Raw genomic sequence first — 16904 nt, forward strand, 5'->3', positions numbered from 1 at the left:
GGCCTCCCAACCTCAACCTCCCCACCTCCAGTGCCGTTCTGTGTAGCTTTTTCAGTCAAATCTGACACCTTAGCCGACTGGGCACCTGGCCCCTCCACAGCCAGCCTGCCTCCCTAATCGAGAGGAACCTGGGAGAGGGGAGAGGAAAGAGGAGAGGAGAGGAGACCGGGTAGGGGCGGAGGGGAACAGTATTCAGAAGACCCAGGCACCACTGACCAGGGAGAAGCTGGGCCAGATGGCCTGAGCTAGGGGGGGCGGGCCCAGGTAGGCTCCCAGAGACGGGTGGGGGTGGGGGGGAGAAGACAGGGGGTTGGAGGGGGAGGGCAGGACCTGTGGAAGAGGAGGAAGAGGAGCAGAACAGGCAAGAAACATATAAAACAGGCTCCAAACCCAGTTCAAGACGTGCAGGCTCAGAGCTGGTGAGCTTTGTTAAACAAGTCACTTCCCATTTCAATGCTGCAATCCAAGATGAGTGTCTTTCCATCCCACGTGACTTAAACAAAAAATCCGAAAGCTTGCCTGTCTGCTGTCTCCTCGCTGTGCCTTGGCTCTGAGTGGCTGCGGGTCACCTGCCAGGCCACCTGCCTCTCGCGGGGGCCGCCATCACAAGATGCGGGGCGCCGACCTGTCGTTGGTGACGGTCCTCCGGAGGCGCACCCCGCGGCGGATGGCCACCAGCATGTCTTCGGCCGGGGGCTCGCCCGAGGCGGCAGGGGGCGGGCTGGGCGTCTCGGTGGGGGCGGCAGCGGCGGCCAGGCCGGTGGGGAAAGGGAACTGGCCCTCGCCCAGGGCGTGGGCGCCCGCCACCAGCTCCCCGAGCTTCTCCACCAGGCTGTGCCGGTTGGCGGCCAGCTGCTGCTGGTCTTCGTCGTCCGCCGCCAGCCCTGCGTAGCCGGCCGCCTCGGGGGCCGGGCCGGCCCAGGCCGTGTTGGGTAGGCTCAGCCTCTTCGGGGAGGCCTTGGCCAGGTCCTGTGCCAGGGGCGAGGCGGCCTCGTCGCTGTAGAAGACGCACTCCTCGCTGCCCGCCCGCGTGGGCCCCGCGCAGCCGGGGGAGTCGGGCACCGTGGGCGTCTTCACCGGCACGATGGGCGGCCGGATGGGGATGGGGCCGGCGCTGGAGAGCGCGCGGCGCACGGCGGGCTTGGTGGACGGCGTGCGGCGGATGGTGGCCACGCCGGGGGGCGCGCCCGAGGCGCTGGGCAGCCCCGCGGTGGAGGCCGGGCGCTTGGTCTGGAGCAGGCGGCGGTAGTTCTGGGCGATGTTGCTGTTGCGGGGGATGGTGGAGGACTTGTCGAACTCGGCCGGGCCCTCGCCGTCCGCGTCCCCGTTCACCGAGTAGCAGTCGTAGTCGGAGCCTGGGGGCACGGGATGCAGTGGGCCGGGGCCGGGGCTGTGAAGGCCCGGCGACCCAGCCCCGGCCCCAGGGCCTACCTTGGGAGGGGATGGTGTCCTCGGAGCACGAGGGCGTGGTGGTCTGCGTGCTGTAGCCGCTGGAGTACTGCAGCGAGTCCCGGCTGCTCTTCTGGTGCTCCAGGCTCAGGCCGCGGGTCAGCACCATGGCCAGGTCACTGGCCGCGGGGGACACCTCCTCGCCGTGCTGGGGGTGGTAAGACTGCAGGCTGAAGCCTGGCTCCCCGCCCCCCCGCGCCCCCCTCCCCGCTGCCCCCCCCTCCCGCCCCTGAATTGCAGGTGGCTCCCGCCAGGGGAACCTGGCACGGCAGTGAAGATGGAGTCCTGGCTGGGCTGCCAGGGGAGCCGGCGCCTACCTTCGCTGCGATGGTGGCAGGGGACATGCGGGGTCGCGGCGCCTCCTCTCCGCTGGGGCCCAGGGTGCCCCCGCTGGCCAGGCCTGGCTCCGGGTCTCGTGGGTGCTCCGCTCGGTCCTTCCTCCGCTGTAGGCTGGTGCCCGAGGGCTGTTCGTGGGGACCCGCCTTGGCCCAGTCCTGCAGGGTGTGGCAGATGGGTCAGGGGGCCCTTGGCCCTGCCGTCCTCAGTGAAGGATCCCCTCACTACAGTTGAGGTTCAGGGTTTTCAGGCCCAGAAGGGGGCCTCAGGCTCATGATCATGACCAAGGGCAGAGCGTGGAGGGTGCCACGACCCCTCAGTCCCTCCAGGCCCAGGGGTAGGATGGCCATATCCCAGGAGGGAAAGATGTGTGTTGGGAGTGGCTGCAGGCGTGCCCAGGCGGCTCTTCCTGTGGGGAGTGGGCACTGTGTGCACCCCCCTCTGGGTGACCCTGCACCCTCCCTGCGTCCCACTGCAAGTGGGGAGCACTGACCGAGGTGGGGGAGCTGCACTCGCTAACGGACTGGCAGGTTTCCGAGGCCTCTGAGGACGCAGAGCTGGAGGACTTCTGCCATGCAGAGGCGAGCAGGCGGGCGGACGGGGCGGGGAGGCCAGGAGGAGAGGAGAGAACAGACCAGGTCACAGCGCCAGCATGCAGCGGGGCGTTCCGGCTTGGCACCCCACCCCGCCACCCCTGCGAGCGACTGCGGCGGATCTCAGCACCCTGAGCGCACACTGCGGGCACCGACCGACCCCGCGGCCCGGCCCAAGAGCCGGAGGTTGTGAGAATTAACAACCGGACTCGCTGCCGATGGCCCGGATGTGGTGGGCCAGGGAAAGAGAGACACGAGGGAGGGCAGCGGGGTTGACGGTGTCCTTGTCATCTGAGAAGGGTTGGCCTGCAGGAGTCCAGAGTTCCATCCTGCACGCACAGCGCTGAGCTGCCTGTCAGGTATCTACGCACAGCTGTGATGCAGGCAACCGCATTTACAGGTCTGGAGATGAGAGAGAAGACAAGGGTGGAGCCACCGATCCATGGCCATGACACAGAGTAAGGTCACCTCGGCAGTGAGGGCAGTTAGAAGGTTCAAGGACCCCAGGCACGCCCACGCTCCGTGGCTGGCAAGAAGAGGGTCCAGCAAAGGAGAGGAACAAGGAGCTGCCAGAGAAGTGGGAAGAAAACCATAGCAGACGATGTCACAGAACTCAGAAGGACCTGCCCTGTGGAGGAGCCGGGCTGCCAGGGGTCCATCAGATGAGGACACGGAGGCATCCCTGGAGACCTTGAGAACTAGGTCACAGAATGGTGGGGGCAGAGGTCCACTTTTGAGTGGACCAAGCGTGCAGGGGAGACACCTGCTCTGGGCAGTCGTGGGGAGTAGGTGGCCTGGGAAGCCCCCAACTCACAAGAAGACACAAGAATGAAGACAAAGGCAGTCAGGGCAGACACAGGACCGTGGGCGCTCCCTGAGGCACACGCTGAGTGCAGTACAGTGGTTGGGAGACTGGGCAAGGGCCAAGGTGGGGGGCTCGCCCTGTGATGGCCCGAATTAAGCCAGGGTACCTGCAAAGGGTCCGTTTTTAGTACCACGCCTGCCCTGTCAAACTCTCCATATTCTCCTTAATTTAGACCCCCAGATTTTTTTTTACAGTTTATGATGAACCAAGATCACCAAAATAAAAAAGGAAACAAAGCACCACAAGTGAGGATTCAGATGATACAAGAAACAAATTTAGATTTTTACCAATATTAATTGTTAAAGCAAAAAAACCCAATGGAAAAAGCATTTGGAACACTGAGTGGAAAAATTCAATGTCTATTCATGAACAAACACTTAAACTGGGGACAGAAAAACTTCCTTAATCTGATAATAAAGAGTATCTACATAAATATCAATATATTTCCCTCAGAGGGTGGGAAAAAGATAAGGATGCCCACGATCACCATTTCTGCTCAGTACTGGGAGTCCTAGGAGGGCAGTAAGGCAAAAAAAAAGTAGCAGAAAGCCACAAGATAGGAAAGGTAGAAAAAAGCAGTCCTTACTCATAAAAGACATGACTGTTGCATATGCAGAATACTCTGAAGAGTCTACAGTTATCAGAACTGATAAGTGATTTTAATAAAATTATTGCATGTAAGATCAATATACCAAAGAAAAAAATCAAATTTTTAAATATCAGCAGCCAACAAACAAAAAACCCCCTAAAAAGCCAATATAATTTAAAATAGCATCAATAGGGGCGCCTGGTTGGCTCAGTTGGTTGAATATCTGACTCTTGATTTTGGCTCAGGTCATGCTCTCAGGGTCATGGGTCCAGCCCCACATCAGGCTCCACGCTCAGCATGGAGTCTGCTTGTCCCTCTACCTCTGCTCCTCTCCCCGCTTGCTCTTTTTGCGTGCTCTCTCTCTCTCTCAAATAAATAAAATCTTTAAAATAAATAAAATTGCATCAATAAACATTAAATACCCAGGAAAAAAAAATCCAGTGATAGATGTGCAAGATCTTTACATGCAAACTATAAAACATCACCGAGAGAAGGAAAAGCCAAAATGAATGGAGACATGAGCAATCCCCAGTCAAAACCCCAGGAGTTGCTGTTACTGTTTTTTTGATGGAAACTGACAAGCTAACGTTAAGGAATACAAGGAATTGCAAAGGGCCAGAAATAGACAAGAGGATATTGAATAACAAAGCTGGAAGACTTCTGTCACCACATTATCAAAGTTTTGTATAAAGTCACAATAATTAAGGTGGCGTGGTCTTGGTATGAGAACACAAATGAACCAGCAGACAGAATACAGACTCCGAAAACAGCTACAGGTATACAGATAATACCTGATTTATGACAAAGGCAACACTATAGTGCAGTGGGGGGGAAAATGGCCTTTTCAATATACTGCCAATTAGATATCTGTATGGAAAAATGACCCCTACCTCATATCATATGTGCGCGCACACACACACATGCAGACACACGCGTGCACACACAATCAATCAATTCCTGATGAGCTGCAGATCTAAATGAAAAAGGTAGAAAAAGGCTTATCTCAGGACACAAAAAGCACAATTTAAAAAAACGAATAAATTGGACAAACTGGATATCCGTTAAAATTAAGAATTTTAGGTCATTAAAAGACTCCATTAAGAGAGTAAAAAAGGAATCCACAGAATCAGAGAAGATCTCAGATGAAGGAGTTGTATCCATAATATATAAGAAATTCTAGGAATCAAGAAAAAAAAAAACACCTCGTAGAAAAATGGGCAAAAATGTGAACAGGTCCTTCATAAAAGAGGACAGCCAAGTGGCCTTCAGAAGCATGAAATGGTATTCAACCTCATTCGTCGTCGGGGAAGTACAAATTAAAAATACAGGGCACTACCAGATGCCTTCTACTGTGGTCCCCGCCCCGGAATGGCTACAATGAAAAAGATGTAAAATACCAAAGGTTGGTGAGGATGAGAAACAGCAATCCACCACTGGTACGGTATTCTTGCCAGAAACGTGTGACCTCGGTCTAACTACGGGAAGACCCCAGACACATCCAAACTGAGAAATGTTTTACAAAATACCTGACCGTATCAAAAGTATCAAAGTCATGAAAGAAGAAGGACTGAAGGACGACTACATATTAGAGAAGCCGCAAGAGATAGAACAGGGTCCTGCACTCCTAGACCAGAGAAAACTGGCAGCATTTGAGGAAAGACCGTAGGTTAGTTAACCCCTTATGTAGCTACGATACTATTAACATTAGGGGAGACTTGGGAGGAATAGGTGAGAACTCTGTACTCTTTTTGCAACTTTTCTACAAGTCTGAAATTATTTCAAAATACCAAGTTAGAAAAAAGCCTCAAAGGAAAGGTTAAATTGCTGTGACGTAGAGAAAAAGGAAACTGGAAGACAGACCTGAGTAAATGATCCAGAACATCATACAGAGAAGTGAGGAGAAGGAAAATCTGAGAATTAAGAGAAGGATACACAGATAAATGAGAAGGTCTGGCAAGACAATGAATCGCAATCTCAGAAGGAGCGATAGCAAGAACGAAAGTAGGAATACAGAAATAATGGCTGAAAATTTCCAAAACATATGAAAGACATGAATACAAAGATACAGGAATACAAACATGTCAAGTGAGGCTAAATAAAAACAAATCTGCAACTAGACACAAACTGAAGAGCAAAGATCTTAAAAGTGACCAGGGAGCAAAGTAAGCTCATGATCTGACAGAGGACCTCTTAACCGACGATGGAAGCCAAAACACAGTGGAAAAATACCTTCAAAGTGTGCGAAGAGAACAACTGTCACCTCAGAATTGTGTCCCTGGCAAAACTTTCAAGAAAGGCGACCAAATGAAGCATGTTTACAGATAAGCAAAAAACAAGAATTTACTACTACAGACCTATTCTAAAAGAACTTCTAAAGGATATGCTATACTTCAGAAAGGAAGACTTGAGGTATGAGAAAAAATGATCAACAAAGAAATGTGTAAGCATATGGAGAAATCTAGACAAATACTTTATGTACAAAAGGATAACGAAAGTAAGTAGAAAAATACCATTTGTGTTATTAAAAAATAGAGAATAACATATAATAGCTTATAAGTTGGGAGGAAGTGGGTGACTAAGTTAAAATATTTATTAAGATCCTTGAATTATTCAGGAGGTGAATGGTAAGGATGTACGGTAAAATTTCATGGTACCCTGTAAAAGAAAAGAAATAGAGTATAACTTAGAATCTAGTGTGGGGGGGGGCAAATGGGAAAAAGAAAAACAAACAAATGGCAAGGGAAGAGACAAAAGCAGCACAGAAAAAGCAGAAGGAATAAACAGAAAAAAAACCAAACAAACCAGGAGTCCAAATACGTCAGTAATCACAATAAATATAAGTGGACTAAAAATACTGAATAAGGGGTGCCTGGGTGGCTCAGTCATTAAGCGTCTACCTTTGGCTTAGGTCATCAGCACGGAGTCTGCTTCTCCCTCTCTTACTCCCCCTGCTTGTGTTCCCTCTCTCACTGTCTCTCTGTCAAATAAATAAAATCTTAAAAAAAAAAATACTGATTAAAAGATAAAGACTGTCAAACTATTATATAAAAGAAAATCTAGGCATCTGCTATTTATAAGAGACTCATCTAAAACACAAAGATATAGTGAGTTTAAAAGCCAAGAGATGGGAAAGGATAATATAAATCTTGAACAGAATACAGCTAAGATAGCTGTAATAATATCAAACAAAAGAGACTTTAAGAAAGCATTATAAGGAGCAGAGGATCAACTATATCATGTTAGAAGATTCAATTCGCTACGAAGAGTTGACATTTTAAACTTGTATGCACTTAACAGAAGAGTCTCAAAATATATACAGCAAACATGCATAAAACCATATGGGAGAAAATAACAAATCTAAAATTTTTCAGTTTTACATAGGTGAAGCAGACAGAAATGAATGGAAATGAGGTAGAGATGATCAGTGCAGACAACTCTTTCGAGAAGTTCTGTTGTGAAGGATACTAGGTGGTTGGAGGATAACACGGTGGGGGAAGGGAGGGCTTTTAAAATGCACGATGCTGGAGCTTGTTTGTGTCCTGACGGGAATGAGCCGGCACGGGGAGAGAGACTGCAAGTGTAATGGGGACATCCTTGAGCAAAAATCCAGAACATAAAATACTGAGCCCAAATGGAGGCATTAGCCTAGGTGGGGAGGAAGAGCAGACTGGATCCAAATGCAGTCACTCCTGACACCCTGAGGATAGCCCCCTGGGCAGGTGGCCTGACCTCCTTTTGTCTTCTACTGTGGTCCCTCTGTTTGCCCATCTCACCGAGGCTGCAGGATCTGAGCCTGCATCTGAGGAGATTCGTGGGCCAGTCTCTGGGTTCCGAGTGAGCTGGCCCAACTGGGTAGAAGCAGGAGGATGTCCTGGGGCTCCTGGGGATGCCTTCTAGGGTCACCACCCCATCACGGTAAGCCTATGCAGGGGGAGGGTCCCAAGGGATCAGAGCTGCGCAGCAGCCCCCTCGGGGCTCCCGTAACTGGAAGAAGGCAGGCGGTAAGGAGTCAGGAAACGGTGAGCAAGTGGGGCACAAGAGCCCCCCACTGACACCACTGTGGCGGATGCCCGCTGCTCTAACCCTGGTCCACCTGCTCTAACCCTGGTCCTTAGCCAGGTTGGTCCCCGGTGAGGCGGTCCTGGGGGCCTCCAGGCCAGGCGCCACAGCTGCAGGCCCTGCAGACGCCTCCTCACCTGGCTGGTGATGTCGGAAGGCATGGGTGAGGGGGGCTTGGAGTAGGTGGCGTCCTGGGAGACGAAGCCAGAGTCGTGGGAGGAGACACTGGAGAGGCGGGCGGCGGCTGGCTGGGCCAGGCTGCGGTAGCGACAGGTGGAACCGGGTGAGTATGTGTGGGCACCCCCGGGCCACGGGGCTCCGCCGCCCTTGGAGCTGCTACTGCTGCTGGGGGCGCTGGGGGGGTGGGGGGGGCCGCAGCCGGACAGGGAGACACAGGGTGCGCGTGGAGGGGTGACAGACAAGGGCGGAGGGGAGAGGTGAGGGGCAGAGGAAGGAAAAGACAAAGTCAGACTACAAGTCCTGAGACTCGGGTGCCACAGAAAAGGTGGGTTCTGGGATGGGGGGGTCGGAAGGAGGCGGGCCCAGGCAGGGGACAGCACCCAAGAGCCGTGTTCCAGGGCACACCCAGGGCCAAGCAGTCACTTTGCTTCCTACTGTGCCATTAAGAACAGTAGACCTTAGGTTGGTGATGGGGAAACTGAGTCACTAAGCATCAAACCTTGTCCCATTCGGGCTAGAACCCAGCTCTGGACTGCCTCCTCAAAGTCAGATCTTTGCCATCAAATCCTAACTGGATATCTAGGGTGCGGTGATGGTCTGTGTGCATCCTGGACCCACCATTGTCCTCATCGCCTCCATCCCCTTGAGTGTGTCCAGCCCTCCGTAGCTCACGTCCTGTAACCATTTCACTCTTGGGCAATGAAGGCTGCTTTGTTTCTGAATGTGATCCTGAAGCTACTCAGCCCCCACCCGGGGTCATGGGTGTCCTCTGCCATCAACCCTCCCTGCTGTGACGGACCCCTACCTGGGGTCTAACAGACCCAGGCCCTCCTCCCTCGACAGGAGCTGCTGATGGCCCTGCGCGGCTTACCTCCCATGCCCAGGTGCCCAGCCAGACGTGGCTCTGGGGAAGGGTAGCCTGGAACCCAGAGGGGCCTCCCCCACCAGTAACTCATCTGTGCTCACTGCCCACCCCGCTGAGGAACCTTGAATCTTAAATGTCTCCTCCAAACGTTGTCTTAGTGCCAGCCCTGGACGCGTCCCTGATCCTGAGCCTGCACCGTGAATGAAGGAGACTTCAGGGCCAGCATGGGCCCGGGTTCAGGCTGAGGCATTAGCCGGGAACCAGCACTCAGGAACCAGCCAGGCTGGAGCGTCCCTTACCTTGGGGCCTCAGCGCACCTTCCCAGAAGCGTCTGTGCCCACCTTTGATCTTAGATTCTTACTATCCCTCCACCCACGTCGACTCTGCTGGGCTGGGCAGAGCCCAGTTGTGAAATGCTGGGACCCTGTGCCTCAGTTTCCCCTTCTGTGAAATGGAGACAACGCCACACCTGATATGGTGGTGTTAGGATTCAGTGAAGAAAATGCGGAAAGCATGTAGCACGGCCCCTGGCACACAGTGATTCCTCCGTCAACGAAACTGCCCTGCCCACCCCCCCACCCCCCGCCCCGCGCAGGCAGCGGCCTTGAGATGGGGCTACATTCGTCCTCTATGCTTGCATGCCAATTCCTCTGTGACGCACTTGGGTGACTTCTGGGGCCCGGAAGCAGATCTCGATGCAGCTCTGCTGGGAGCTCACCCATCCCCTCCTGGGGGCCCCTGCCCCTCCCTGCCCCCCCGTCAACCCCGCACTGACCTGCACATGCTGGACTTCCGTGAGCCGGAGCCGCTGGGTGAAGACGGGGGGGTCTGGTAGGACCAGCTATAGTCCGAGCCCTTCAGGTCTTTGATCACCTGGACAGGGACAGAGATGGGAATCACCGGAGGCAGTCTTCCTCTGCAGAGAGCCTTAGTGTTGTCTGGGGGTCCCCAGAGAGGGCTAGTAGGGACAGAGGCCCCCCCACTCTCTTCCCTATTGAGAGCCAAGCCCCGGCAGGAGACCCTCCAGGGGAGTCTGAAAGCAGGGCTGCCAGGGGAGGGGGGCATGGGAGAACTAGGGGTCCCTGGGGACTGTCACTGGCAGAGGAGGCGAGAGTGACCATGAGGGACACCATGGGGTTCAAGTCCTGGCTCTGCTGTGCCCTTTGGGCAAGTTCCTGGAACCTCACCTGGTTTCTCCCGTGAAGAGCAGCCTATGACTCCTGTCTTGCAAGGGCCATGGCGCGGGGGGATTCAACAGGGTGGCCGTGGAAAGTGCTGGGCAGAGTGCCGGGCACACAGCGGGCACCGGGCCAGAGCAACGCCACGGGCCTGTCACGTAGGACTGACCCTCGTGCAGTGGGAGCACAGTGGTGCGCCGAGCGGGTGGCAAGTGTGGGCAGGTGTCTGTGTGCCTGGGTCTAGGGGAGGGGACAGGTTCTGGGCATGGATGACAGGCAGGCGTCACCAGGCCTGGCTTGTTCAGCGGGAGCCTGAGGGCAGACACAGGGCCCAACCCCATGGGACCTCCCCCCCAATCTGCTCTCAGACTGAGGCCTCCACTGGGTCCTGTGCACACCACCCCTCCCCCGGGCAGGTGCTCCTGGATGTCCCACGGCACGTGTTGGGCCATGTCTGGTCCTCTGTCCTGTTTTTTCCTCTACTGTCCCCCAACCAATGGCAGGCTATCCCCTCCCCTGTCCCCTAGCCCCAGGACGGCCGCACCTGCTCACTGGCGGGGGGCAGCTTGTGGGGTTCCGCTGTCAGCACCACCAGGTCGTCGATGATGCCCTGCAGGTGGGTGATCTCTCCCAGCATGGTCAGCTCGCCGTTCTGGGGAAGCAGCGGGTCAGACCCACCGGTCCTGCCCCTGCCCCCCCACCCTGGAGGAACAGGCCTCCCCTGCTTCTCCCCTCTCCCCCAACACTGCTCGGGTCTGATCGAGGCTGGAACTGGACACCCTGAGGCCAGTGTGACCATCTGTCCAGACCAAATTAGTGCACCATGAGCTATGAGACCTGTCTTTGGGCTGTGAGCACGCAGCTCTGAAGGCACCCAGCCAGGTATCACTGAGAAGCGGCCTTTCTCGGGGGTTGAGGGGTTGACCCTGGGCCCTGTCCAACCTACTGGGGCCTCTGAGCCACCCCGAAAAGCTCCCACTGGTGGCTCCCAAATCCTGATTCTTGGGATTTCCTCAAATTCATGGAGACCCTCCAACTAGCCCAATGGCGGGGGATGCTGAGAACACCCCTCTGACTCCGAGGGACCCACCACCACGGGCTGCAGGAACGTGATGAAGGTGCAGAAGCGCCCGCGCTCCTCGATCAGGGCCCGGCGCACTGCCTGCTTCTCTGTCTCCTCCAGCAGCAGGTACATGTCATTGACGTCCTGCAGGGCGCTGTCCAGCTGAGGCTGCAGGTCTCCTTTCCCTGGAGGGGTTGGGAGGAGAGGCCGCGCTGGGGACGCCGGCCCGGCTCGCCGTGTGCATGGCTCAGGCCCTGTGGTGCTGTCCCTGCCGTGGGGCTGGGCACTGCCATGGGGGCCCGGGGACCGGGGAGGGCAGCCAGGACTCTGGGGCTTGTGCCAGGGCTGGTCCCAGAGCAGGCAGAGAGGACAGACAGACACACACACACAGGAAAGACACCAAGCTGCAAAGCCACCCCGGACGTGGAGCGGGCAGAGCCCACCGGGAGCCACCTTGGGAGCAGGTGTGCTCAGGTGAGTCCAGCAGAGGCCGCCATGGCTGAGACTTCCACCCCCCGGGGTACCCTCACTGCCCGTGGGCCAGCACCCAGTCACCTCGCAGGGCACAGGGAGAGGGTGGGAGCCCGACAAAGTAGAGCCTGGGGGCTCAGCGGAGGGGTGTGGGGGTCAGGAGAGCTAGGGGCTGGGCCCCGGGGGAAGGGAAGGGGGTGGTCTCAGTGTGGGCTCCCACTCAGCTCAGGGAGTGATACACAAGGACAGCAACAGCGACACAAAGAAGCAGCGAGAGAGACAGAGAGAGGCAAGAGGATGAGGTAGAGATGGTGAGACAGGATGTGAGAAGGCGACAGGTCACCGGGCGGGCCTGGTGGGAGCGGGACAGCCAGGGCCTGTGCCCCCCCACCCCGCCCGCTCCAACCCCTCTCGGCCTGGCAGACTGACCCAGCAGCAGCCTGGGACTCATCCCTGGCCAGGGGCCCCCAGGGCCCCAGGGGACTGTGCCCCGGGCCCCTCCCTCGCTGGACCGACCGCCTTCCTTGCTCCTCCTTGGCCCGGAGAGGCTCCTTCCAATGGCCCTGAGCTGGGGGAGACAGACAAATGGGACAAGGACGGGAGGAGCAGCTGGAGGGACGGACATTTGACTTACCAAGTAGCTCTACAGGAAGGATGTGGGAGGAGGAGAGGAGGAGAGACAGAGAAAGAAAGAATGTGTGAAAGACAGCCGGATGGAAAGAGCCACTCCTGGGGCAGGGGTGTGGGTGCCTGGGCCTGTTGGCCTCCTGCTGCCTCCCTGAGAGGGGAGGGCCTGGGCCAGGTCTGGGGTGCAGGGAGGCTCCTTCTGTCCCACCCAGCAGGTTGGAGGGTCCTGTATCCAGGATAAGGCCCCTCCAGCCCGGATGACGCCCTGGGGCACCCCCTAGAGTGTGGGGCACCCGGAGTGGGGCCCCGTGGGGCTACGCTTCCCTGGGCCACTGTGGGCTCTACCTTTGCGTGCTTTCTTCTGCAGCTTCAGCGTGTCTGAAGACTTTTTCTTGATCTCATGCCGGGCTCGTTTGTACTCTGTGCACGGGGCGAGAGAGGAGTGCTATGATGGGGGAGCTCTGCACAATGAGGGCAGGAAGCCCCGGCCCGAGCTCAGGGCCTACCTTTTGCGTGGTCCTTGTCCAGCTGGTTGGCCGCCTTCTTCCAGTCCTCGATGCGCTCCTGCAGCGGGTTGATGAGGCTCTCCAGCAGGGCGCTGCGGGCGGGGCGGGAGGGTCAGGGCCACCAGCGGGGTCTCCCTGCGTCACCCGCACCCGCCGCCCGCCTGCCCGCGGCCCCCACTCACTTGGTGAACTGCCGCAGCTTGGTCTCGATGCTGCGGTGGCGCATGCACATGCGCGTGAGCGCCGAGCCAATGTCCCGCGTGGCCCCTGGCGAGGCAAGCGCGCAGCGTGGGAAGGGGCCCCGACGGGCAGTCCCAGCCTCGGCCACGAGGGGGCGCGCCGGGCCGCGAAGGCCGCCGCTCGCAGCCCGCGCCCCGCCCCCAGCATTGCGCGATCCCGCGATCCGTGCTGGGCGGGGGCGCGGTGGTGGTGGATTCGATCTGTTCTCAGTATTTGCGGTGACTCTCCTCTGTGCTGGACCAAGGCCCTGCGCATCCCGGCCGTGCCCGCCCGCTGCAGCTGCGGGTGTTCTGGTGGTCAGGCCAGCGCGAGAGACCGTCCAAAGGGCCGGCCCAAATCCCCTCCAGCCCTGGCGGGAAGCCCCTCCAGGTGCCCCGAGGCAGGCGTGGGTGCGAGCAAGCGCCCGCTACTTGTTCTCAGGGGCCCCAGTCCTTGCTACTTGAACTAGAAGGCAGAGACGCCAAGGCCAGCGTGCTCTCAGACTGGCCGAGGAGAGGGGTAAGAGGCAGCCGGGGTCGGTCGGACGCGCTGCACGGAAGGCTGAGCAGCTGTGGCTGAGGGATGGAGCTGGCCGCCCACAGCAAGAACGGAAAGCCCGCCGTAACATCCCTGTCACCGTTCACCCGCTCCTGCTTGCATGCCACTAGTGATAAGAGGCTCACTCGAGGGCGCCCGGGTGGCTCAGTTGGTTAAGCGACTGCCTTCGGCTCAGGTCATGATCCTGGAGTCCCGGGATCGAGTCCCGCATCGGGCTCCCTGCTCGGCAGGGAGCCTGCTTCTCCCTCTGACCCTCCTCCCTCTCATGCTCTCTGTCTCTCGTTCTCTCTCTCTCAAATAAATAAATAAAATCTTAAAAAAAGAAAAAGAAAAAAGAGGCTCATTCGACGACCAGCCGATTCCATTAGGGAACAGAATTCAGTGTCCCAACTCTGCGCCCAGTGTCCTCTCCCTGGCTCACACTCCGCTCAGCCTTTCCAGCCTCCAAGCCCCACCTGGGGCATACCCAACCTCCAGCCACGCCCCCTCCCCACCTCGGGTGTTGGTGGCCATGTCTGCCACTTTCTGGAAGGCATCCAAGAAGGCCACAGCAGCCAGCACAGTGGTCCTGGGGAGATGGACAGTGGGACGGTCTGTGGGTGAGGTGTCCTCTCCTCTGCCCGTCCCCTCCCCTGCTGGGGCACCCTCAGCAGCCTCACCTCAGCTGGGAATGCAGCTTCGTGGCCTTGGAGTTGAAGTCCTCCCAGATGGGGTAGGAGCTCTGCCGAGGAGACGGAGAGGTAATGAGATTCTGGAGGCTGGAAGGCTCCACCTGGGCTGGGCTCCCCACATGCCTCCGACCAGATTCTGGGCAGTTTCTCAGGGACTGGCCCTGCCCCTATGGAGAGGGAGGCTCCTGGGCCTTCTGGGACGACCGAGGACCAAGGACAGAGCCATGGGGATCGAGCAAGGCCTGGCCCTGGGAACAGGTGCCTTTGCTCATCCCTCCCTCCCTGACAGGAAGTCTGGACAACTGTCTACGGTGGCCACCGTTTTGGCCCACATCCTCCCTCAGAGGGGATGGAAACATTAAATGGCAGGGCTCAGGCAGGCCAGGTCTCAAACTGAGGCCTCTGGGGGACCCCACCCTGGGCCCCGGAAGCTGTGACCGGCCCGGACACCCACCCATCCCAGGCCAGCAGCAGTGGCTCCCAGGCCTAGGGAGGCTGTGACTGCTGCAGGGCCCAGCCAGCCTGTCCGGGACAGCCAGGCCTCAGGCTGAATGGGGCCTTGTGCAGCCAACAGAGCCACCTTTCTCCACCCCCAGTTCCCCTCCCCTCCTGGGGACACAGTGTGGCCTTTATCCCAGCCTGGCCCAAAGCTCTGAGTTGGGAGGGGGTTTCCCGGTGGGGAGGCTTAGCTCCTGGCGACCAAGCTGTCCAGTCTGATCAAGGGGCTTTTCTGGCTAATGCGCCCTCCCATGGCGGATGGGTCCTGGAGAAACCTCAGCCCTGGCCTGAGAGCCCCGTGGAGGCCTGGATGCTTGAAGGGGAGCCCAAGGCCAGCAAAGCCCCAGCCCGAAGGGGCTTCTAAGCCTCCCTTCCATGTAGGCTGGGGTGCTCGGCAAACAGGGAAGGCAGAGACCCCAGCCCTCATGGCTTCAGAAGGAAGCTCTGCCAGACTGGAACCCAGGGGCAGGTTCGAGATGGCCTCTCTGGCTGAGGACAGCCTGCAGGGGTGGAAAGGAGACAGGACAGCTTCTGACGGCCTGAGAAACTCCCTCTCCTCCCAGCCCAGCCAGTGCCCAGGGAAAGCAAATATTTGAGAAGTCCACACAGGCTGGAGCGGGATGGGGGAGGCTGTGGGTGGGCTGTCTCCATGTGCGCACAGTTCAGGGTAAAGGAGCCTGGTACGTTGTCCCTGGCAATCCCAAGGAGCTGACCCTCACCCTGGCACCCCCAAGAGTCTTCTGAAAGATGGCACGCTTACATCACCTCCACATCCCAGCCCTGAAGCCTTGCTAAGACCTCCAGGGAGAAGAGCCACTGCTGAGGAGGCAGGGGACCAGGGGCAGGTGCCTCTGGGCAGTCTCAGAACACAAGGAATTAGGAGAAGCTGGGGACAGATCAGTTCCTACCCCACGAAAGGCCTTAGGCTGAGGCCCATCCCCCTGGCCTCCAGCCAGCCAGGCTCACTCCATTCCAGACCTTCACCCCCTCAGCTTTCCCAGTGCGGAGGGGACAAGACACAGCATGGGGGGAGGCCTGGCCCAGTTCCTCCTCAACAGGGGGACCTGAGCACCTTGGTCTCTAAGGGCCGGGCCCCCCCCCCCACGGGTAGGAATTTCTAAGACCGGGGAAAAAAGGGGGGGGGGGGGGGGGGCGGAGCGGCCAGTGTCCCAGGGGAGGGTCTTCAGGGTTCACCTGGGCCCATGCCCTCACCCTGGCTATGCCCTGGCTGTCAGGCTCTAGGACTCTGGGTGGCAGTGACCGCTGCTGGCCAAGCGCTTGTTGCGCTGTGTGAGCGCGTCGTCGGGTCCTTAGCACAGCCCCGTGAAATAAATACGACTATCACCCCCATTCTACAGGTCAGGAAACCGAGACTTAGAGAGATTAACTGACTTGCTCAAGGCCTCCACACGACAGGGGCAAGATCTGATCCCACGACTGGTCACTACACCTGCCTCCAGGGTACAGAGAGGGGGTCATCGGGCAGCAAGGGGAGGAGGGGGTAGGAACTGCAGGGATGGGAGAAACACCCACTCTGTCCCCAGGGCTTGTCACTAGAGGTGCTCGGGACTCCTGGCCCTCGGAGACGGTCTCTGATCTGGCGGGGGTTGTAGTCCTGGCTGTGATCCCAGAGAGGGGGCTTTCTGGGTGACCCTGGGCCAGGGCTCCACTCTGGGCCTCAGCTTCCTCATCTGTCAAATCGGGCTGGGAACCGCACTTACGTCACTGGGTCCGTGGGGAGACTTGAGGAGGCCCTGCAGGGGAAGAACTTAGCACCGTGCCCAGTACACAGTAAGTGCTCAGTTAATGCTGGCTAAAAAAAAAGGGACTCGGGATCCCTGCCTCTCTGCTGGAAGCCCCTCCCACCCAGCAGGGCCCAAGCCTGGCCCACACTCCCCACTCTTGGGAGGACAGGCAAAATTTATGGGCCCATTTCCTGGATGGGCCAGTGCTGAGGAGAGGCCCCCTTCACTCCACTGAAGGTGCTTCGCCCTGTCCTGCCATCTTGGGCCAGCCTCTGCCCCTCTGAGCTTCAGTGGGCGGCCTGGCACCCACCCAGTGGGCATCTGAGCTAAGTGAGGCACAGAGGCAGGGAAAGCTCCTGAGTGCCCGGCCCCAACCCTGACCCGGCGCCCTCCTCCCGACCCTCCAGCCTCCAGGTGCAGCTCGGGGCCTCC

General features: G+C 57.9%; 1 protein-coding gene across 1 annotated transcript; it reads right to left on the minus strand.

Annotated features, from left to right (window-relative positions):
• Nucleotides 1-325: 325 nt before the first annotated feature.
• Nucleotides 326-14563, minus strand: MTSS2 (MTSS I-BAR domain containing 2). Its single transcript, XM_035024514.1, has 15 exons — nt 14540-14563; nt 14218-14396; nt 14053-14126; nt 12964-13048; nt 12782-12873; nt 12621-12695; nt 12283-12291; nt 11205-11362; nt 10659-10766; nt 9712-9809; nt 8029-8245; nt 2279-2353; nt 1767-1943; nt 1432-1597; nt 326-1355 (listed from the first exon to the last, which is right to left on the minus strand). The coding sequence occupies exons 1-15, from the start codon at nt 14561-14563 to the stop codon at nt 604-606; spliced, it is 2289 nt and encodes a 762-aa protein (XP_034880405.1). The 3' UTR covers nt 326-603.
• Between the last annotated feature and the right edge of the window lie 2341 nt (nt 14564-16904).

The sequence above is a fragment of the Mirounga leonina genome, unplaced genomic scaffold (genome assembly GCF_011800145.1).
Source record: "Mirounga leonina isolate KUSES-001 unplaced genomic scaffold, KU_Mleo_1.0 Mir_180, whole genome shotgun sequence".
NCBI lineage: Eukaryota > Metazoa > Chordata > Mammalia > Carnivora > Phocidae > Mirounga > Mirounga leonina.

Coding starts and splice junctions, on each gene's coding strand:
- MTSS2 (XM_035024514.1), bottom strand. CDS start 14,563: ATGTGGGCCAAAACGGTGGCCACC. Junction 13,049..14,052: donor CATGGCCACCAACACCCGAG/GTGGGGAGGGGG, acceptor TTGCCTCGCCAG/GGGCCACGCGGGACATTGGC. Junction 8,246..9,711: donor CGGAAGTCCAGCATGTGCAG/GTCAGTGCGGGG, acceptor CCACCCCCCCAG/CGCCCCCAGCAGCAGTAGCA.